This window comes from Rhinoderma darwinii, chromosome 4, assembly GCF_050947455.1.
Source record: "Rhinoderma darwinii isolate aRhiDar2 chromosome 4, aRhiDar2.hap1, whole genome shotgun sequence".
NCBI classification, from domain to species: domain Eukaryota; kingdom Metazoa; phylum Chordata; class Amphibia; order Anura; family Rhinodermatidae; genus Rhinoderma; species Rhinoderma darwinii.
The window spans coordinates 3,605,464-3,625,412 of record NC_134690.1 but is presented as its reverse complement, the minus strand read 5'-3'; the positions used below and the strand labels follow the sequence as shown (position 1 = coordinate 3,625,412).

Here is a 19,949-nt window from a genome sequence, read left to right as displayed (position 1 = left end):
GGAGATTGCGGGGAGGTCCGGTGGGGGGGGCAGCGGGAGAAGCTGCTTCTCCATGCCCGCCCGGAGTTCCAGGGAGATTGCGGGATGGTCCGGTGGGGGGGGCAGCGGGAGCAACCTGCATCCCCATGCCCAGCCAGAGTTCCAGGGTGATTGCTGTAAGGTCCGGTGGGGTGGGGGGTGCAGCGGGAGCAACCTGCATCCCCATGCCCGGCCAGAGTTCCAAGGTGATTGCTGGAAGGTCCCGGTGGGGGGGGGGCAGCGGGAGCAACCTGCATCCCCATGCCCAGCCAGAGTTCCAGGGTCATTTGCTGTAGGGTCCGGTGGGGGGGTGCAGCGGGAGCAACCTGCATCCCCATGCCCAGCCAGAGTTCCAGGGTGATTGCTGTAGGGTCCGGTGGGGGGGCAGCGGGAGCAACCTGCATCCCCATGCCCAGCCAGAGTTCCAGGGTGATTGCTGTTGGGTCCGGTGGGGTGGGGGGTGCAGCGGGAGCAACCTGCATCCCCATGCCCAGCCAGAGTTCCAGGGTGATTGCTGGAAGGTCCCGGTGGGGCGGCAGCGGGAGCAACCTGCATCCCCATGCCCAGCCAGAGTTCCAGGGTGATTGCTGTAGGGTCCGGTGGGGGGGGCAGCGGGAGAAACCTGCATCCCCATGCCCAGCCAGAGTTCCAGGGTGATTGCTGGAAGGTCCTGGTGGGGGGGGGCAGCGGGAGCAACCTGTGTCCCTATGCCCGGCCATAGTTCCAGGGTGATTGCTGGAAGGTCCGGTGGGGGGGGGGGAAGGCAGGGGCTGACTTAGAGCGGTGTATGTCTGCAGCAGATGCGGGGATAGAGTTCCAGGGCAAGAGTGTGACTGCCCGCTGGGACTTTGACACCCAGAGTTCCAGGGTGATTGCTGGAAGGTCCCGGTGGGGGGGCAGCGGGAGCAACCTGCATCCTCATGCCCAGCCAGAGTACCAGCGTGATTGCTGTAGGGTCCGGTGGGGTGGAGGGGGGTGCAGCGGGAGCAACCTGCATCCCCATGCCCAGCCAGAGATCCAGGGTGATTGCTGTAAGGTCCGGTGGGGGGGCAGCGGGAGCAACCTGCATCCCCATGTCGGGCCAGAGTTCCAGGGTGATTGATGGAAGGTCCTGGTGCGGGGGGCAGCGGGAGCAACCTGCATCCCCATGCCCAGCCAGAGTTCCAGGGTGATTGCTGGAAGGTCCCGGTGGGGGGGGGCAGCGGGAGCAACCTGCATCCCCATGCCCAGCCAGAGTTCCAGGGTGATTGCTGGAAGGTCCCTGAGGGGGGGCAGCGTGAGCAACCTGCATCCCCATGCCCAGCCAGAGTTCCAGGGTCATTTGCTGTAGGGTCCGGTGGGGGGGGGGCAGCAGGAGCAACCTGCGTCCCCATGCCCTCCCGGAGTTCCAGGGAGATTGCGGGAAGGTCCGGTGGGGGGGAAGGCAGGGGCTGACTGAGAGCGGTGTATGACGGCAGCAGAGGCCGGGATAGAGTTCCAGGGCGATAGTGGCACTGTCCGCTTGTAGATAACCCTTTGCGCATCATTAATCATCATCATAGATCAGCAGCAGCATCTGCTGGTAACGGGAGCGGTGTATGAAGGCAGTAGAGGCCGGGGTAGAGTTCCAGGGCGACAGTGGCACTGTCCGCTGGGACTTTGCCTCTGTGCGTGAGCAGCAGCAGCTTTAGAGCGGTATGTGAGGGCAGCAGAGGCCGGGATAGAGTTCCAGGGCGATAGTGGCACTGTCCGCTGGGACTTTGACTCTGTGCGTGAGCAGCTGCAGCTGAGAGCGGTGTATGACGGCAGCAGAGGCCGGGATAGAGTTCCAGGGCGATAGTGGCACTGTCCGCTGGGACTTTGACTCTGTGCGTGAGCAGCAGCAGCAGCTTTAGAGCGGTGTATGAAGGCAGCAGAGGCCGGGATAGAGTTCCAGGGCGATAGTGGCACTGTCCGCTGGGACTTTGACTATGTGCGTGAGCAGCAGCAGCAGCTTTAGAGCGGTGTATGACGGCAGCAGAGGCCGGGATAGAGTTCCAGGGCGATAGTGGCACTGTCCGCTGGGACTTTGCCTCTGTGCGTGAGCAGCAGCTTTAGAGCGGTGTATGACGGCAGCAGAGGCCGGGATAGAGTTCCAGGGCGATAGTGGCACTGTCCGCTGGTAGATAACCCTTTGCGCATCATCAATCATCATCATCATAGATCAGCAGCAGCATCTGCTGGTAACGGGAGCGGTGTATGACGGCAGCAGAGGCCGGGGCAGAGTTCCAGGGCGAGAGTCTCACTGTCCGCCCCTTTGCGCATCATCAATCATCATCATAGATCAGCAGCAGCATCTGCTGGTAACGGGAGCGGTGTATGACGGCAGCAGAGGCTGGGGTAGAGTTCCAGGGCGAGAGTGTCACTGTCCGCCGATAGCTAACCATCTGCGCATCTTCATGATCATTATGGTCATCCTCATTATCGGCAGCAGCAGCAGCGGGGAGTATAAGCGGGTTGTGCCTGCTGAGTGCACCCGTGGAGGGGATAGAGGAACCGTGGGGAAGCTGTGCATGCCCGGGGGCAACAGTGTATGAGCTCCACAGCGGCAGCGGGGAGTCCCGCTATGTCCCAAGCCGCCTGCCATGTACTTCCAGTCAACTAAGAGGATGCGTGTCAGCGGGGCTGTCAGGCCGCTCCAGAGTGTATGTGCGGGCGTGTGCTGGCCATTGCAGCCCGGGGTAGAGGAGCCGTGTGCAAGCTGTGCATTACCCGGGGGGGCTACAGTGTATGAGCTCCACAGCGGCGGCGTGTAGTCCCGCTATGTCCCAAGCCGCCTGCCATGTACTTCCGGTCGGCTAAGAGGATGCGTGTCAGCGGGGCTGTCAGGCAGCTCCAGAGTGTATGTGCGGGCGTGTGCTGGCCATTGCAGCCCGGGGTAGAGGAGCCGTGTGCAAGCTGTGCATTACCCAGGGGGCTACAGTGTATGAGCTCCACAGCGGCGGCGGGTAGTCCCGCTATGTCCCAAGCCGCCTGTCATGTACTTCCGGTCGGCTAAGAGGATGCATGTCAGCGGGGCTGTCGGCAGCTCCAGAGTGTATGTGCGGCGTGTTCTGGCCATTGCAGCCCGAGGTAGAGGAACCGTGTGCAAGCTGTGCATTACCCGGGGGGGGCTACAGTGTATGAGCTCCACAGCGGCGGCGGGTAGTCCCGCTATGTCCCAAGCCGCTTGCCATGTACTTCCGGTCGGCTAGGAGGTGGCGTGTCAGCGGGGCTGTCTGGCAGACACAGTAGCGGCGTGTGCCTGCTGTCCGAGGCCGCCGCAGCGTTCCAGGGCGAGACTGTCACTGTCCGCCGCGGGTAGTGGGGCCCACTGTGCATGCGCGTCGGCAGCTCCGGCAGACACCGTAGCGGTGTATGTCTGCGAGCAGAGGCCGGGCCAGAGTTCCAGGGGGGAGACTGTCAGTGTCCGCGGCGGGTAGTTGACCCACTGCGCATGCGCATCCAGCAGCGCCTGCATACCGTAGCGTTGTTTGCCTGCGAGCAGAGGCCACTGCGCCTGCGCATCCAGCAGCTCGTGCATACCGTCGCGGTGTTTGTCTGCCAGCAGAGGCCACTGCGCCTGCGCATCCAGCAGCCCGTGCAGACCGTAGCGGTGTACAAGTCTGCGATCAGAGTCGCCGTGGCAGAGTTCCAGGGGCCAGAGTGACTCTGCCCGCTGGGACTTTGCCTCTCTGTATCATGGGGAAGCTGTGCATGCCTGGGGGCAGCCGGGGCAGAGTTCCACGGAGTGACCGATGCCTATCGGCGGCCGACCGCTTGCAGCAAAGTACGAGCGGCGGGTCTGGAGATGGGCGGCCTGGATAGAGGGGCCCCGTGGGAGCTTGTGCATGCCGGCAGCTTCCTTGTGCTAGCTCCACAGCGCCCGCGGCGAGTCCCATTCTGTCCACACGCCCGGCAGTGTACGGAGTATAAGCGGCGTGTGCCTGCCTATTGCACCCGTATGGGGGGGGTTTGAGGAGCCATGGGGAAGCTGGGCATGCCTGGGGGCAGCCGGGGCAGAGTTCCACGGCGTGACCGATGCCTATCGGCGGCCGACCGCTTGCAGCAAAGTACGAGCGGCGGGTCTGGCGAAGGGCGGCCTGGATAGAGGGGCCCCGTGGGAGCTTGTGCATGCCGGCAGCTTCCTTGTGCTAGCTCCACAGCGCCCGCGGCAAGTCCCATTCTGTCCACCCCCCCGGCAGTGTACGGAGTATAAGCGGCGTGTGCCTGCCTATTGCACCCGTATGGGGGGGGTTTGAAGAGCCATGGGGAAGCTGGGCATGCCTGGGGGCAGCCGGGGCAGAGTTCCACGGCGTGACCGATGCCTATCGGCGGCCGACCGCTTGCAGCAAAGTACGAGCGGCGGGTCTGGCGAAGGGCGGCCTGGATAGAGGGGCCCCGTGGGAGCTTGTGCATGCCGGCAGCTTCCTTGTGCTAGCTCCACAGCGCCCGCGGCAAGTCCCATTCTGTCCACCCCCCCGGCAGTGTACGGAGTATAAGCGGCGTGTGCCTGCCTATTGCACCCGTATGGGGGGGGTTTGAGGAGCCATGGGGAAGCTGGGCATGCCTGGGGGCAGCCGGGGCAGAGTTCCACGGCGTGACCGATGCCTATCGGCGGCCGACCGCTTGCAGCAAAGTACGAGCGGCGGGTCTGGCGAAGGGCGGCCTGGATAGAGGGGCCCCGTGGGAGCTTGTGCATGCCGGCAGCTTCCTTGTGCTAGCTCCACAGCGCCCGCGGCAAGTCCCATTCTGTCCACCCCCCCGGCAGTGTACGGAGTATAAGCGGCGTGTGCCTGCCTATTGCACCCGTATGGGGGGGGTTTGAGGAGCCATGGGGAAGCTGGGCATGCCTGGGGGCAGCCGGGGCAGAGTTCCACGGCGTGACCGATGCCTATCGGCGGCCGACCGCTTGCAGCAAAGTACGAGCGGCGGGTCTGGCGATGGGCGGCCTGGATAGAGGGGCCCCGTGGGAGCTTGTGCATGCCGGCAGCTTCCTTGTACGAGCTCCACAGCGCCCGCAGCCAGTCCCGTTCTGTCCACCCGCCCGGCAGTGTACGGAGTATAAGCGGCGTGTGCCTGCCTATTGGACCCGTGGGAAAGGGGGTTTGAGGAGCCATGGGGAAGCTGTGCATGCCTGGGGGCAGCCGGGGCAGAGTTCCACGGCGTGACCAATGCCTATCGGCGGCCGACCGCTTGCAGCAAAGTACAAGCGGCGGGTCTGGTGATGGGCGGCCTGGATAGAGGGGCCCCGTGGGAGCTTGTGCATGCCGGCAGCTTCCTTGTACGAGCTCCACAGCGCCCGCAGCGAGTCCCGTTCTGTCCACCCGCCCGGCAGTGTACGGAGTATAAGCGGCGTGTGCCTGCCTATTGCACCCGTGGGAAAGAGGGTTTGAGGAGCCATGGGGAAGCTGTGCATGCCTGGGGGCAGCCGGGGCAGAGTTCCACGGCGTGACCGATGCCTATCGGCGGCCGACCGCTTGCAGCAATGTACGAGCGGCGGGTCTGGCGATGGGCGGCCTGGATAGAGGGGCCCTGTGGGAGCTTGTGCATGCCGGCAGCTTCCTTGTACGAGCTCCACAGCGCCCGCGGCGAGTCCCGTTCTGTCCACCCGCCCGACAAGCACTTCCGGTCTGCGAAGGATGCATGTCAGCGGCGGTGAGCCAGCTCCGTGTATGAGCAGCGTGTGCCTGCCTATTGCACCCGTGGGGGGATAGAGGAGCCACGGGGAAGCTGTGCATGCCCGGGGGCAGCCGTGTACGAGCTGCAGAGCGCCCGCGGCGACTCCCGACATCCACCCGCCCGACAAGCACTTCCGGTCCGCTCGTCATGCATGTGAGTGGCCGGTGCTGCAGAGTGCAGCCGGGTGGGGAGAGATAGAGGACCCGTGAGGGAACTGTGCATCCCGGCCGGGGCAGCCCCCTGTGTGAGCCTCCGCCACCCTCGAGTGAGAAAAGCCGCGGGTTTCAGGGAGATAGCGGCACCAAACGGCCTTCTCACGCCGCTGCCCTGGATGTCCCCGTCGGCCTCGCTGGCTGGTCGGTCCGCTGCTCTTTTTACCTTCTCCGGGAAGAAAAAAAAAACACAAGTTTTTTTTTTTCTGAAGTCAGACTTCCAGGGTGATAGCTGGAAGGTCCCGGGGGCAGCGGGAGCAACCTGTGTCCCTATGCCCGGCCAGAGTTCCAGTGTGATTGCTGGAAGGTCCCGGTGGGGGGGCAGCTGGAGCAACCTGCATCCCCATGCCGGGCCAGAGTTCCAGGGTGATTGCTGGAAGGTCCCGGTGTGTGGGGGGGGGGCAGCAGGAGCAACCTGTGTCCACATGACCAGCCAGAGTTCCAGGGTGATTGCTGTAGGGTCCGGTGGGGTGGGGGGGCAGCGGGAGCAACATGCATCCCCATGCCCGGCCAGAGTTCCAGGGTGATTGCTGAAAGGTCCCGGTGGGGGGGGGGGCAGCGGGAGCAACCTGCATCCCCATGCCCAGCCAGAGTTCCAGGGTGATTGCTGGAAGGACCCGGTGGGGGGCAGCGGGAGCAACCTGCATCTCCATGCCCAGCCAGAGTTCCAGGGTGATTGCTGGAAGGTCCCGGTGGGGGGGCAGCGGGCGCAACCTATGTCCCCATGCCCAGCCAGAGTTCCAGGGTGATTGCTGTAGGGTCCGGTGCGGGGGGGCAGAGGGAGCAACCTGCATCCTCATGCCCAGCCACCAGAGTTCCAGGGTGATTGCTGTAGGGGCCGGTGGGGTGGGGGGGGCAGCGGGAGCAACATGCATCCCCATGCCCGGCCAGAGTTCCAGGATGATTGCTGGAAGGTCCCGGTGGGGGGGCAGCGGGAGAAACCTGCATCCCCATGCCCAGCCAGAGTTTCAGGATGATTGCTGGAAGGTCCCGGTGGGGGGGCAGCGAGAGCAACCTGTGTCCCCATGCCGGGCCAGAGTTCCAGGGTGACTGCTGGAAGGTCCCGGTGGGGGGGGCAGCAGGAGCAACCTGTGTCCCCATGCCCAGCCAGAGTTCCAGGGTGATTGCTGTAGGATCCGGTGGGGTGGGGGGGGGAGCAGCGGGAGAAACCTGTGTCCCCATGCCGGGCCAGAGTTCCAGGGTGATTGCTGGAAGGTCCCGGAGGGGGGGCAGCGGGAGCAACCTGCATCCCCATGCCCAGCCACAGTTCCAGGGTGATTGCTGGAAGGTCCCGGTGGGGGGGCAGCGGGTGCAACCTGCATCCCCATGCCGGGCCAGAGTTCCAGGGTGACTGCTGAAAGGTCCCGTGGGGGGGGGGGCAGCGGGAGCAACCTGTGTCCCCATGCCCAGCCAGAGTTCCAGGGTGATTGCTGTAGGGTCCGGTGGGGTGGGGGGGGGCAGTGGGAGCAACCTGCATCCCCATGCCCAGCCAGAGTTCCAGGGTGATTGCTGTAGGGTCCGGTGGGGGGGCAGCGGGAGCAACCTGCATCCCCATGCCTAGCCAGAGTTCCAGGGTGATTGCTGGAAGGTCCCGGTGGGGGGGCAGCGGGAGAAACGTGCATCCCCATGCCCAGCCAGAGTTCCAGGGTGATTGCTGGAAGGTCCCGGTGGGGGCAGCGGGAGCAACCTGTGTCCCCATGCCGGGCCAGAGTTCCAGGGTGATTGCTGGAAGGTCCCGGTGGGGGGGCAGCGGGACCAACCTGTGTCCCCATGCCCAGCGAGAGTTCCAGGGTGATTGCTGTAGGGTCAGGTGGGGTGGGGGGGCAGCGGGAGCAACCTGCATCCCCATGCCCAGCCAGAGTTCCAGGGTGATTTCTGTAGGGTCCGGTGGGGGGGCAGCGGGAGCAACCTGCATCCCCATGCCCAGCCAGAGTTCCAGGGTGATTGCTGGAAGGTCCCGGTGGGGGGGGGCAGCGGGAGCAACCTGTGTCCCCATGCCGGGCCAGAGTTCCAGCGTGATTGCTGGAAGGTCCCGGTGGGGGCAGCGGGAGCAACCTGTGTCCCCATGCCCGGCCAGAGTTCCAGGGTGATTGCTGGAAGGTCCCGGTGGGGGGACAGCGGGAGCAACCTGTGTCCACATGCCGGGCCAGAGTTCCAGGGTGATTGCTGGAAGGTCCCGTGGGGGGGGGCAGCGGGAGAAACCTGCATCCCCATGCCCGGCCAGAGGTCCAGGGTGATTGCTGTAGGGTCCGGTGGGGTGGGGGGGGCAGTGGGACCAACCTGCATCCCCATGCCGGGCCAGAGTTCCAGGGTGATTGTTGTAGGGTCCGGTTGGGGGGCAGCGGGAGCAACCTGCGTCCCCATGCCCTCCCGGAGTTCCAGGGAGATTGCGGGAAGGTCTGGTGGGGGGGAAGGCAGGGGCTGACTGAGAGCGGTGTATGACGGCAGCAGAGGCCGGGATAGAGTTCCAGGGCGATAGTGGCACTGTCCGCTAGGACTTTGACTCTGTACTTGAGCAGCTGCAGCTGAGAGTGGTGTATGACGGCAGCAGAGGCCGGGATAGAGTTCCAGGGCGATAGTGGCACTGTCCGCTGGGACTTTGACTCTGTACGTGAGCAGCTGCAGCTGAGAGCGGTGTATGACGGCAGCAGAGGCCGGGATAGAGTTCCAGGGCGAGAGTGTGACTGCCCGCTTGGACTTTGCCTCTGTGCGTGAGCAGCAGCAGCTTTAGAGCGGTGTATGACGGCAGCAGGGACGGGATAGAGTTCCAGGGCGATAGTGGCACTGTCCGCTGGGACTTTGACTCTGTGCTTGAGCAGCAGCAGCTTTAGAGAGGTGTAAGACGGCAGCAGAGGCCGGGATAGAGTTCCAGGGTGATAGTGGCACTGCCTGCTGGAACTTTGACTCTGTGCGTGAGCAGCTGCAGCTTTTGAGCGGTGTATGACGGCAGCAGAGGCCGGGATAGAGTTCCAGGGCGATAGTGGCACTGTGCGCTGGTAGATAACCCTTTGCGCATCATCAACCATCATCATAGATCAGCAGCAGCATCTGCTGGTAACGGGAGCGGTGTATGACGGCAGCAGAGGCCGGGGTAGAGTTTCAGGGCAAGAGTGTCAATGTCCGCCGATAGCTAACCCTCTGCGCATCATCAATCATCGATCAGCAGCAGCCTTTGCTGGTAACGGGAGCGGTGTATGACAGCAGCAGAGGCCGGGGTAGAGTTCCAGGGCGATAGTGGCACTGTCCACTGGTAGATAACCCTTTGCGCATCATCAATCATCATCATAGATCAGCAGCAGCATCTGCTGGTAACGGGAGCGGTGTATGACGGCAGCAGAGGCCGGGGTAGAGTTCCAGGGCGAGAGTGGCACTGTCCGCTGGGACTTTGACTCTGTGAGTGAGCAGCTGCAGCTTTAAAGCGGTGTATGATGGCAGCAGAGTCAGGGTTAGAGTTCCAGGGCGATAGTGGCACTGTCCGCTGGTAGATCACCCTTTGCGCATCATCAACCATCATCATAGATAAGCAGCAGCATCTGCTGGTAACGGGAGCGGTGTATGTCGGCAGCAGAGGCCGGGGAAGAGTTCCAGGGTGAGAGTGTCACTGTCCGCCGATAGCTAACCCTCTGCGCATCATCAATCATCATCATAGATCAGCAGCAGCCTTTGCTGGTAACGGGAGCGGTGTATGACGGCAGCAGAGGCCGGGGTAGAGTTCCAGGGCGATAGTGGCACTGTCCACTGGTAGATAACCCTTTGCGCATCATCAATCATCATCATAGATCAGCAGCAGCATCTGCTGGTAACGGGAGCAGTGTATGACGGCAGCAGAGGCCGGGGTAGAGTTCCAGGGCGAGAGTGGCACTGTCCGCTGGGACTTTGACTCTGTGAGTGAGCAGCTGCAGCTTTAGAGCGGTGTATGATGGCAGCAGAGTCCGGGGTAGAGTTCCAGGGCGATAGTGGCACTGTCCGCTGGTAGATCACCCTTTGCGCATCATCAACCATCATCATAGATAAGCAGCAGCATCTGCTAGTAACGGGAGCGGTGTATGATGGCAGCAGAGGCCGGGGTAGAGTTCCAGGGCGAGAGTGTCACTGTCCGCCGATAGCTAACCCTCTGCGCATCATCAATCATCATCATAGATCAGCAGCAGCATTTGCTGGTAACGGGAGCGGTGTTTGACGGCAGCAGAGGCCAGGGTAGAGTTCCAGGGCGATAGTGGCACTGTCCGCAGGGAGATAACCCTTTGCGCATCATCATGATCATTATGGTCATCATCATTATTGGCAGCAGCAGCGGGGAGTATAAGCGGGTTGTGCCTGCTGAGTGCACCCGTGGAGGGGACAGAGGAACCGTGGGGAAGCTGTGCATGCCCGGGGGCAACAGTGTATGAGCTCCACAGCGGCGGCGGGTAGTCCCGCTATGTCCCAAGCCGCCTGCCATGTACTTCCGGTCGGCTAAGAGGATGCGTGTCAGCGGGGCTGTCCAGCCGCTCCAGAGTGTATGTGCGGGCGTGTGCTGGCCATTGCAGCCCGGGGTAGAGGAGCCGTGTGCAAGCTGTGCATTACCCGGGGGGCTACAGTGTATGAGCTCCACAGCAGCGGCGGGTAGTCCCGCTATGTCCCAAGCCGCCTGCCATGTACTTCCGGTCGGATAAGAGGATGCGTGTCAGCGGGGGCTGTCAGGCCACTCCAGAGTGTATGTGCGGGCGTGTGCTGACCATTGCTGCCCGGGGTAGAGGAGCCGTGTGCAAGCTGTGCATTACCCGGGGGGCTACAGTGTATGAGCTCCACAGCGGCGGCGGGTAGCCCCACTATGTCCCAAGCCGCCTGCCATGTACTTCCGGTTGGCTAGGAGGTGGCATGTCAGCGGGGCTGTCAGGCAGCTCCAGAGCGACGTAGTTGACCCACTGCACATGCGCGTCGGCAGCTCCGGCAGACCGTAGAGCGGTGTATGTCTGCGAGCAGAGGCTGGGCCAGAGTTCCAGGGGGGAGACTGTCACTGTCCGCAGCGGGTGGTTGACCCACTGCGCATGCGCGTCGGCAGCTCCGGCAGACCGTAGAGCGGTGTATGTCTGCGAGCAGAGGCCGGGCCAGAGTTCCAGGGGGGAGAATGTCACTGTCCGCCGCGGGTAGTGGGGCCCACTGCGCATGCGCGTCGGCAGCTCCGGCAGACCGTAGAGCGGTGTATGTCTGCGAGCAGAGGCCGGGCCAGAGTTCCAGGGGGGAGACTGTCAATGTCCGCAGCGGTTGGTTGACCCACTGCGTATGCGCATCCAGCAGCGCCTGCATATACCGTAGCGGTGTTTGTCTCTGAGCAGAGGCCACTGCGCATGCGCATCCAGCAGCGCCTGCATACCGTAGCGGTGTTTGTCTCTGAGCAGAGGCCACTGCGCATGCGCATCCAGCAGCGCCTGCATACCGTAGCGGTGTTTGTCTCTGAGCAGAGGCCACTGCGCATGCGCATCCAGCAGCTCCTGCATACCGTAGGGGTGTTTGTCTGCGATCAGGGCCCGCTCACTATACCCCTAGATAATTTCCACAATGGGTGTAGTCTCCAAAATGGGGTCACTTGTGGGGGATTTCCACTGTTTTGTCCCCTCAGGGGCTTCGTAAATGTGACATGGCCTCCGCAAACCATTCCTGCTAAATGTGGACTCCAAAAGCCAAATGGCACTCCATCCCTTCTAAGCCCTGCCGTGTGTCCAAATATCCGTTTATTACCACATGTGGGATATTGTTTTACTCTGGAGAAATTGCTTTACAAATTTTGCGGTGATTTTTCTCCTTCAGTCCTTGTGGAAATGAGAAAAAATTAGCTAAACCTACATTTTCTTTGAAAAAATTTAGATTATCATTTTCACAGCCTACTTCCAATAATTTATCCAAAAAACCTGTGGGGTCAAAACGCTCACTATACCTCTAGATAATTTCCTCAATGGGTGTAGTTTCCGAAATGGGGTCACTTGTGGGGGGTTTCCACTGTTTTGTCCTCTCAGGGGCTTTGTAAATGTGACATGGCCTCTCAAACCATTCCTGCTAAATTTGAGCTCCAAAAGCCAAATGGCGCTCTTTCCCTTCTAAGCCCTGTCGTGTGTCCAAATATCCATTTATTACCACATGTGGGATATTGTTTTACTCGGGAGAAATTGCTTTACAAATTTTGCGGTGCTTTTTCTCCTTTAGTCCTTGTGGAAATGAGAAAAAAAATCGCTAAACCTACATTTTCTTTGAAGAAATGTTGATATTAATTTTTACGGCCTACTTCCAATAATTTCTGTAAAAAACCTGTGTGGTCAAAATGCTCACTACACCCCTAGATAATTTCCTTGAGGTGTCTAGTTTCCCAGATGGGGTCACTTTTGGGGGATTTTTACTGTTTTGTCACTGCAAGAGCCCTTCTAACAAAAATAAGGCCCCAAAATCCACTAGGTGTTCCTTTGCTTCTGAGGCCGGTGCTTCATTCCAGTAGCACGCTACGACCACATGTGGGCAATTTCCTAATACTGCAAAAACTGGGCAACAAATATTGAGTTGCATTTCTCTGGTAAAACCTTCTGTGTTATAAAAAAAATTGTATTAAAAATTTATTTCTGCAAAAAAATATGAAATTTGTAAATTTCACCTCTACTTTGCTTTAATTCCTGTGAAATGTGTAAAGTGTTAAGACATTTTCTAAATGCTGTTTTGAATATTTTGAGGGGTGAAGTTTTTAAAATGGGGTGACTTTTTGGGGGTTTCTAATATATAAGGCCCTCAAAGCCACTTCACAACTTAACTGGCCCCTGTAAAAATGGCCTTTTGAAATTTTCTTGAAAATGTGAGAAATTGCTGCTAAAGTTCTAAGCCTTGTGAGGTCATAGAAAAATAAAAGGATGTTCAAAATACGATGCCAATCTAAAGTAGACATATGGGTGATGTTAATTAGCAACAATTTTGTGTGGTATAACTGCCTGTCTTACAAGCAGATACATTTAAATTGAGAAAAATGCAAATTTTTGCAATTTTTCACTAATTTTTGGTGTTTTTCACAATTAAATACTGAACATATCGAGCAAATTTTGCTAGTAACTTAAAGTCCAATGTGTAACGAGAAAACAATCTCAGAATCGCTTGGATAGGTGAAAGCATTCCGGAGTTATTACCACATAAAGTGAAACATGTCAGATTTGAAAAATGAGGTTCTGTCAGGAAGGTCAAAAGTGGCTAAAGCGGGAAGGGGTTAATAGTTCGGTCCCCGCCGTTACAGTCGGATGTCAGCTGTAAGATACAGCTGAGATCCGGTGATGATGGCACCGACTCAGCTTCTGAGCCGGTGCCAAACATTTGACGTACATGTACGGCATTTTGCGGGAAGTCAATGCTTTCCATGACGTACATGTACGTCAAATGTCAGGAAGGGGTTAAAGAAACATGCCGGCACTGCTATTTTTTTAAACAGCCTAATATTCCTTTCCTTTAAATGTTGTTATTGTTGTGATTTGGAAGTGAATGTGTCGTATGTCCAGTGCATTTAGGCAAATACTAGTGCCACTATTTACAGGGGCAATGTGTGACACTATCTATAGGGGCAATGTTTGGCACTATTTACAGGAGGCAATGTGTGGCACTATCTATAGGGGCAGTGTGTGGCATTATCTACAAGGGACACTCTGGCACTAGCTATAGGGTGTAGTGTGTGGCCCAATATACAGAGGGCACTCTGGCACTATTTAAGGGAGGAGTGTATTTTACTATCTACAGGGGGTAGTGTGTGGCACTATCTACAGGAGGCAGTGTGGCACCATCTACAAGGGACACTATGGCACTATCTACAATGAGCAATGTGTGGTATTATCTACAAGGGAGACTGTGGCACTATCTACAGGAAGCAGTGTGTGCTACTTTCTACTGGGGGTAGTGTGGGGCATTATCTACAAGGGGCACTGAGTGTGACATTGTCACGGTGGGTTTGTGGACCCACTGGGCCGTACCAACTTGGCGGTATGTCAGTTGGCCAACAGGGTGCAGGTTACAGTAAATAGTTCATATAGGGTACCTGTGGCAGCTCGGACAATAGCAAGGCAGGCTCGGCTGGGACTAGGCAGCAAATAGACGTCAGGCGTGGTGTAGCAGACAGGCATGGTATGCAGCACAGCACGACTTCAGCTCAGCACGGCACTTGACCAGGATAGCACGGGATACAGGTTACAGGATACAGGAAAAGGGAACATTGCGAACTGGGAAACACTAGGAGACCATTTGCATAGACAAACTAGGGTAAGACAACAACGCTCAGGCGTGGGAGGAAGGGGCTGGGCCCTTCTTTTAGTACAGAATGCTATGGGCTAATTAAACATAAAAGTCTGGTGTGCGCGCTGCCCCTTTAAGAGCGTGCACGAGTGTACGCGCGTACCCTACGGGACACGGCCGAGGTGAGCGGAAGTGAGCGCTGGTGTCTCCTGAGGAGGAGACTGGGGCCATCGCTCGCAGATCCATGGCTGTGGGCGTCAGGAGGTGAGTAAACCTGACGGCCCGCGGCCATGGGCATGACAAGCATTATCTAGCCGGATTTTTACGCTACCAGTAGTGTCAGAACATATCCACTAGCCTAGCCCTCTTTTTATTAGAGCTTGTAATATAAAGGGCTAAGCTGGTGGATAAGTAATGGTCTAAAAACCAGAGGGTAGTGGGAGCGTGGCGAAAATAACTTGGTTTTAAAAGTATACGTTTGGAAACCACTTTCAAAAATCATGCATTTGCCCCTGGTCCTACGAAAGGACCTGCAGACATAAGGACACATGACCATGTAGGCAGGTCCTTAAACAAGAGAGTAGAGCAGCAAGACTACATATAAAAGTGATTGAGCTGCTAAGTATATTGGGGCCGGTCTGGGGTCTGTATAAGTTTAGGGGGTCTGGGGTCTGCATTTAGAAGCTCAAGTCTGAAGTGTGTATTAGTTTAGGGGGACAGGTTTTGGGGTCCGTATTCTGTATTTAGATGGACTGGTCTGGGGTCTGTATTTATTTTGGGTGCTTGTTCTGGGTCTGTATTTGTTTAGGGGACTCTGATCTGGGAACTGCAAAAGTTTAGTCTGGAATCTGTATGTATTCTAGAGTCTGGTCTGGGGTATGAATTTACTGGTCTGAGTTCATATATGGGCCTGGGGTCTGAATTTGCTTAGGGATCTGGTCTGGGTTATTGAACAATTTAGGGGGTTTGGTGTCTGAATGTTTGTGTTTCTATAGAGGGGTGGGGAACCTCCGGCTCACGGGCCGTATAAGGCCCGAGGGATCATTTGGTCCGGCCAGCCTCATCCAAGAGTGGATCAGTCTGGCCACCTGACCTGAATCAGTGAAGTGAGGTCAGGTGACTGGACTGTGCCAGCCCAAGAGTTGACCAGTCCAGTCACCTGACAGGAGTCAGTGATGTGAGGTCAGGTGACCAGACTGGTCCAGTCCCGGGCCTGCACAGTCCAGTCATCTGACCTTACGTCAGTGATGTGAGGTCAGGTGACTGAACTGGTCCACTCCTGTCACAGCACGCCCCGAGGTGACTCTGACGGCCTTTTTTCCCTCTGTGGCCAAGAGCAGATCATGGAGACCACAGTACTAGGGCATTGCTGTATTTGTATATAAAGCTACATCCATGTACGCAGCTCTCAGGGTGAGCAGTGTATGCAGAAATCTTTATATGCACCTCATTTTGAGTGTTTTATACACAGACTTTCATGTATGCAGGTCTCCGGATGAGTGACGTGAGGTCAGGTGACTGGACTGGTCCAATCTCGGCATAGCACGCCCCGACCTCACGTTGCCGCCATGTCATTCCCTCCTTGGTCCCGTCTGCACGCCCTACTTAAAGTGACGTCCAAGTGACTTAAAGTTTTTTTTTTTCATCAAGGACTTTTATGATATATCCACAGGATATGTAATAAATGTCCAATAGATGCGGGTCCCACCTCCGGGTCCCAGATCTATCTCTAGAACGGGGCCCCTAAACTCGGTTCTACTTCTTTGTGTTGTGCTTGAGCTTGTGAATTCCGTCCATGAAGAAGAAAACAGCGTAGCTCGCTGAGCTAAGCTAAACCCTAAGTCCCATAAAACTGAATAGTAGATAAGGAAACAGTGTAACTTGCATGCTACGCGGCTTCTGTTACTGACATTCACTACTATGGGAGTTACGTAATAACAACAAATCTCACAGGTCAAATAAATTGCTAAGTGATACCATCGTAATGTTTACCACCCCCAGGAGTCCAAAAAGATTATTACAGGAGTAGAGACTCCACAATATCATATATTCACACAGAGAAAAAGGAGTCAGACACGACTATTGAAAATTAGAAAATATCAATTTTATTATAATAATTTAAAAGATGATGACATATAAAAATCTACAGAGGAACCAAAATCATGTCTATATAGGGGCCATGTATATAATAGTATAAACACCCCAGATGGCAGTGTCAAAATACACAATACATAGAATTTAAGATGGAAACACAGGCATTGGCATGGCTTGAATTTACAAGTACTTTTCAATTGAATCAATGCTGCGTATCTGTCTAAGTGAATGAATGTTTGCTATGGCAATTCTCACACATGCTACATCATCAGTGTATAAGGAATGTAGTCACAGACTAGAAGAATGCAACCTAGCATGGTAACCAGGAATAACTAGCCTAATAGATAACATGTCAAACTTCCCCAGAAACAGGAGGTAGAAAAATGGAGATACCACAGAATGAAAAAGCTGTATATTGCAAAACGCGCGTCGGAGCACTGTCTCATTCTTTGGGCCATATGATGACACCCATGGGTAAGGCATGTTTCATGCTGTGGTAGCTCCATTTTTCTACCTCCTGATTCTGGGGAAGTTTGACATGTTATCTATTAGGCTAGTTATTCCTGGTTACCATGCTAGGTTGCATTCTTCTAGTCTGTGACTACATTCCTTATACACTGATGATGTAGGATGTGTGAGAATTGCCATAGCAAACATTCATTCACTTAGACAGATACGCAGCATTGATTCAAATAAAAAGTTATTGTAAATTTAAGCCATGCCAATGCCTGTTTTACCATCTTAAATTCTACGTATTGCGTATTTTTTACACTACCATCTGTGGTTTCAATAGTCGTGTCTGACTCCTTTTTCTCTGTGTAAATATATGGGAGTTACGTACCTCAGCGAGTCACGCTGATTCCTTCTTCTTCATGGTTGAAAATCAGCCAGAACACAGAGAGGTAAAACGGAGTTTAGGGGACCCCGTTCTAGTGATAAGTGCGGGTCCCAGAGGTGGGACCCACATCTATCTGACATTTATGATGTATCCTGTGGATATGTCATAAATGTCCCTCATGGGAAAACCCCTTTATGTAAGTCGGAACAACAAACTGCTGCGAGTTCTTTTCAAACTTACCAAAGATACGACTGGGCTCCAGACTTACCGACGCAGAATCAACATCATCGATACCAGAAAACATCACACGCCCCACTAAATGGAAGCAGCTCCAGCCATCACATTAGGGGAAGGTTAATTAAATGTTTAACCAAATATAGCAGGCACATTATTAAGTTGATAATTTTGTATGCAGTCGCAGAGCTCAGACAATCCCTTACACTAAGCCCTATCCAGCGACATGTCCTACCAGATAAGCAGCCTCTGCCTGTCAGTGTACCGGTCAGAGCCTGGTGACATACCGCTATCACTGCCCTGCAGAGGTGGCTGGATGAGGTTCACTGGTGTCATATTTTAAGGTATCTCAATGCCAAGACCAGATTTGACTTTCATGTTTATACATAGACAAACCAGTGGCTTCTTTATTGTCCAGATACTTTACAGTAAGTCTTATGGGACATGTACAGTTCCCCTCTGGTTTATCAGCGACTCTTTGCACTTCAGTAGAAAAAGACATTAAACATGAATGTGAATGGTTTCCTGGAAACAACAAGACACATTTGCTTCTTTCATTCTCACAGCTTCACCATTATCTGGGAAGCCAAAAAGATATTAATGGAAATCGTCTCTTCTATGAAAATGGAGATTTCGCTGCACAATATTCCATTGTGAATTGGCTCATTTTAAAGAACGGATCGCTTGTATTAATATATGTTGGATCTACAAACCCAATACAAAACCATTCTACATTTAATATCAACGTAGAGAGGATCTTCTGGAAGAACAACATCAAAAAGGTGAGATGAAGGCTGCTCTGGGTCAGTGTAGGATGTGCAGTAGACTATTTATCTTTCCATCATAGATGATCAATGTATTATGTTCTCAGGATCTTAGAAGGATCTTAGAAATATCTACGCAAACAATAAGTTCTGATTGTCTTTTCCTTAGGTCCCCAAATCTCAGTGTTCAGAGAATTGTTTACCAGGAACCCGGAAAGTCTCAAAGTCCAGAATCTATTCCTGCTGCTATGATTGTGTCCAGTGCTCCCCGGGAGAAATATCCAACTTGACAGGTATGAAGACGTTAGAAATAGGTGTTCTCCACTGATCATTATGGTGGGAAGGTATATTGACCACATTTTGGATACTGAATATTCTTTATATTGATGTTTTTTATTCTTCTATTTCCCAGACAGTGAAAGCTGCATGAAATGTACAGAGCTCAACTGGCCCAATGAGAAGAAGGATCGTTGTGTTCCTAGATTGCTGGAATTTCTCTCCTACACAGATGACACAATCGTCCTGGTTATTTGTCTGGTTTCTATTATATTTTGTTTCCTTACATTCATGATTCTTGTGACTTTTATTTTGTACCAAGACACGGCCATTGTGAAAGCCAATAACAGAAACCTGAGCTTCCTTCTCCTGGTCTCCATCATGCTGAGCTTCCTCTGTGTCTTCTTGTTCCTGGGACATCCAGTGGACATCACTTGCCTGCTACGTCAGGTCTCATTTGGAATCCTCTTCTCAGTAGCTGTTTCCTGTGTCTTGGCCAAAACTGTCATGGTTTGCATCGCTTTCAGAGCCACCAAGCCCGGCAGTGCCTGGAAACGCTGGATTGGAAGCAAGTGGTCAAATTCTCTGGTGTTGTTCTGCTCATCCATCCAAGTAATGATCTGTATGGGTTGGTTGACTTTAGCACCTCCCTTCCCGGAGCTGGACATACACTCCTATCAGGGAAAGATCATTGTTCAGTGTAATGAGGGCTCAGTTATTGGGTTCTACTCTGTCCTGGGTTATATGGGGGTCTTGGCAGCTGTTAGTTTTATTACAGCTTTTTTAGCTCGGACGTTACCGGACAGTTTTAATGAGGCCAAGTACATCACCTTCAGCATGCTGGTGTTCTGCAGTGTCTGGATAGCCATGATCCCGGCTTATCTGAGTACCAAAGGGAAATACATGGTGGCTGTGGAGATATTTGCCATATTAACCTCTAGTGCTGGACTTTTAGGGTGTATATTCTTCCCAAAATGCTACATTATCCTATGGAGACCAGAACTGAACTCAAGAACACATTTACTGGAGGGAGGAACCAGATGAGATAATTATTTAGTCTGCACTTTCAGATGATGATGGATGATGATGAGACAACATAGAGAACATGTGGTTTATATAACTATGATAAATATAATACTTAGCTTCGTCTCATAAAACATATTCTCTATGATAGGCTTGGAAGGCTCTGGACAATATTTGGACATGTTGGTTTTTTACATAGCTCTGCAATTTGTAGTTTAAACTTTTCTATTGGGAAAACACAAGAGTTCAGTTCTGGTTACCAGGTTTAGTGAAGCGTGTCTCTCTTACATTCAAGGGATGTTTGTGATTGTTGATCTTTTTCTGAGATGTGTTTAGGGAATTTGTATGATAATGACACTAGGTGGAGTTTAGTACTATTTGTGTTTTGTACTACTTAGTTGGGTTGGCGGTGGTCTGGTGAGGGGCGTGGAGTGTGGGTGTTATGCTCAGTGTAGGGACTAGTGGTTGGTGGAAAACACACCAGCTGGTCAACTGGTAGGTTTGAGAGGGGGGAAGGTTTGGGAGGAGAAGGGAAGTAGAGGTATTTTTCTTTTGTCCTATTATGAAATATGTTGATAAATA

At 54.6% G+C, this 19,949-nt stretch overlaps 1 protein-coding gene across 1 annotated transcript in view; it reads left to right on the top strand.

Moving 5' to 3' along the window:
* LOC142759108 (vomeronasal type-2 receptor 26-like) overlaps positions 1-19,388 on the top strand; it is a 31,751-nt gene extending 12,363 nt beyond the window's left edge. The window contains exons 4-6 of the mRNA XM_075860975.1: positions 17,871-18,086; positions 18,238-18,361; positions 18,481-19,388. Of these exons, the coding sequence (XP_075717090.1) occupies positions 17,871-18,086; positions 18,238-18,361; positions 18,481-19,388 (1,248 nt within the window). The remainder of the gene's footprint in view (positions 1-17,870; positions 18,087-18,237; positions 18,362-18,480) is intronic.
* The last annotated feature ends 561 nt before the right edge of the window (positions 19,389-19,949 follow it).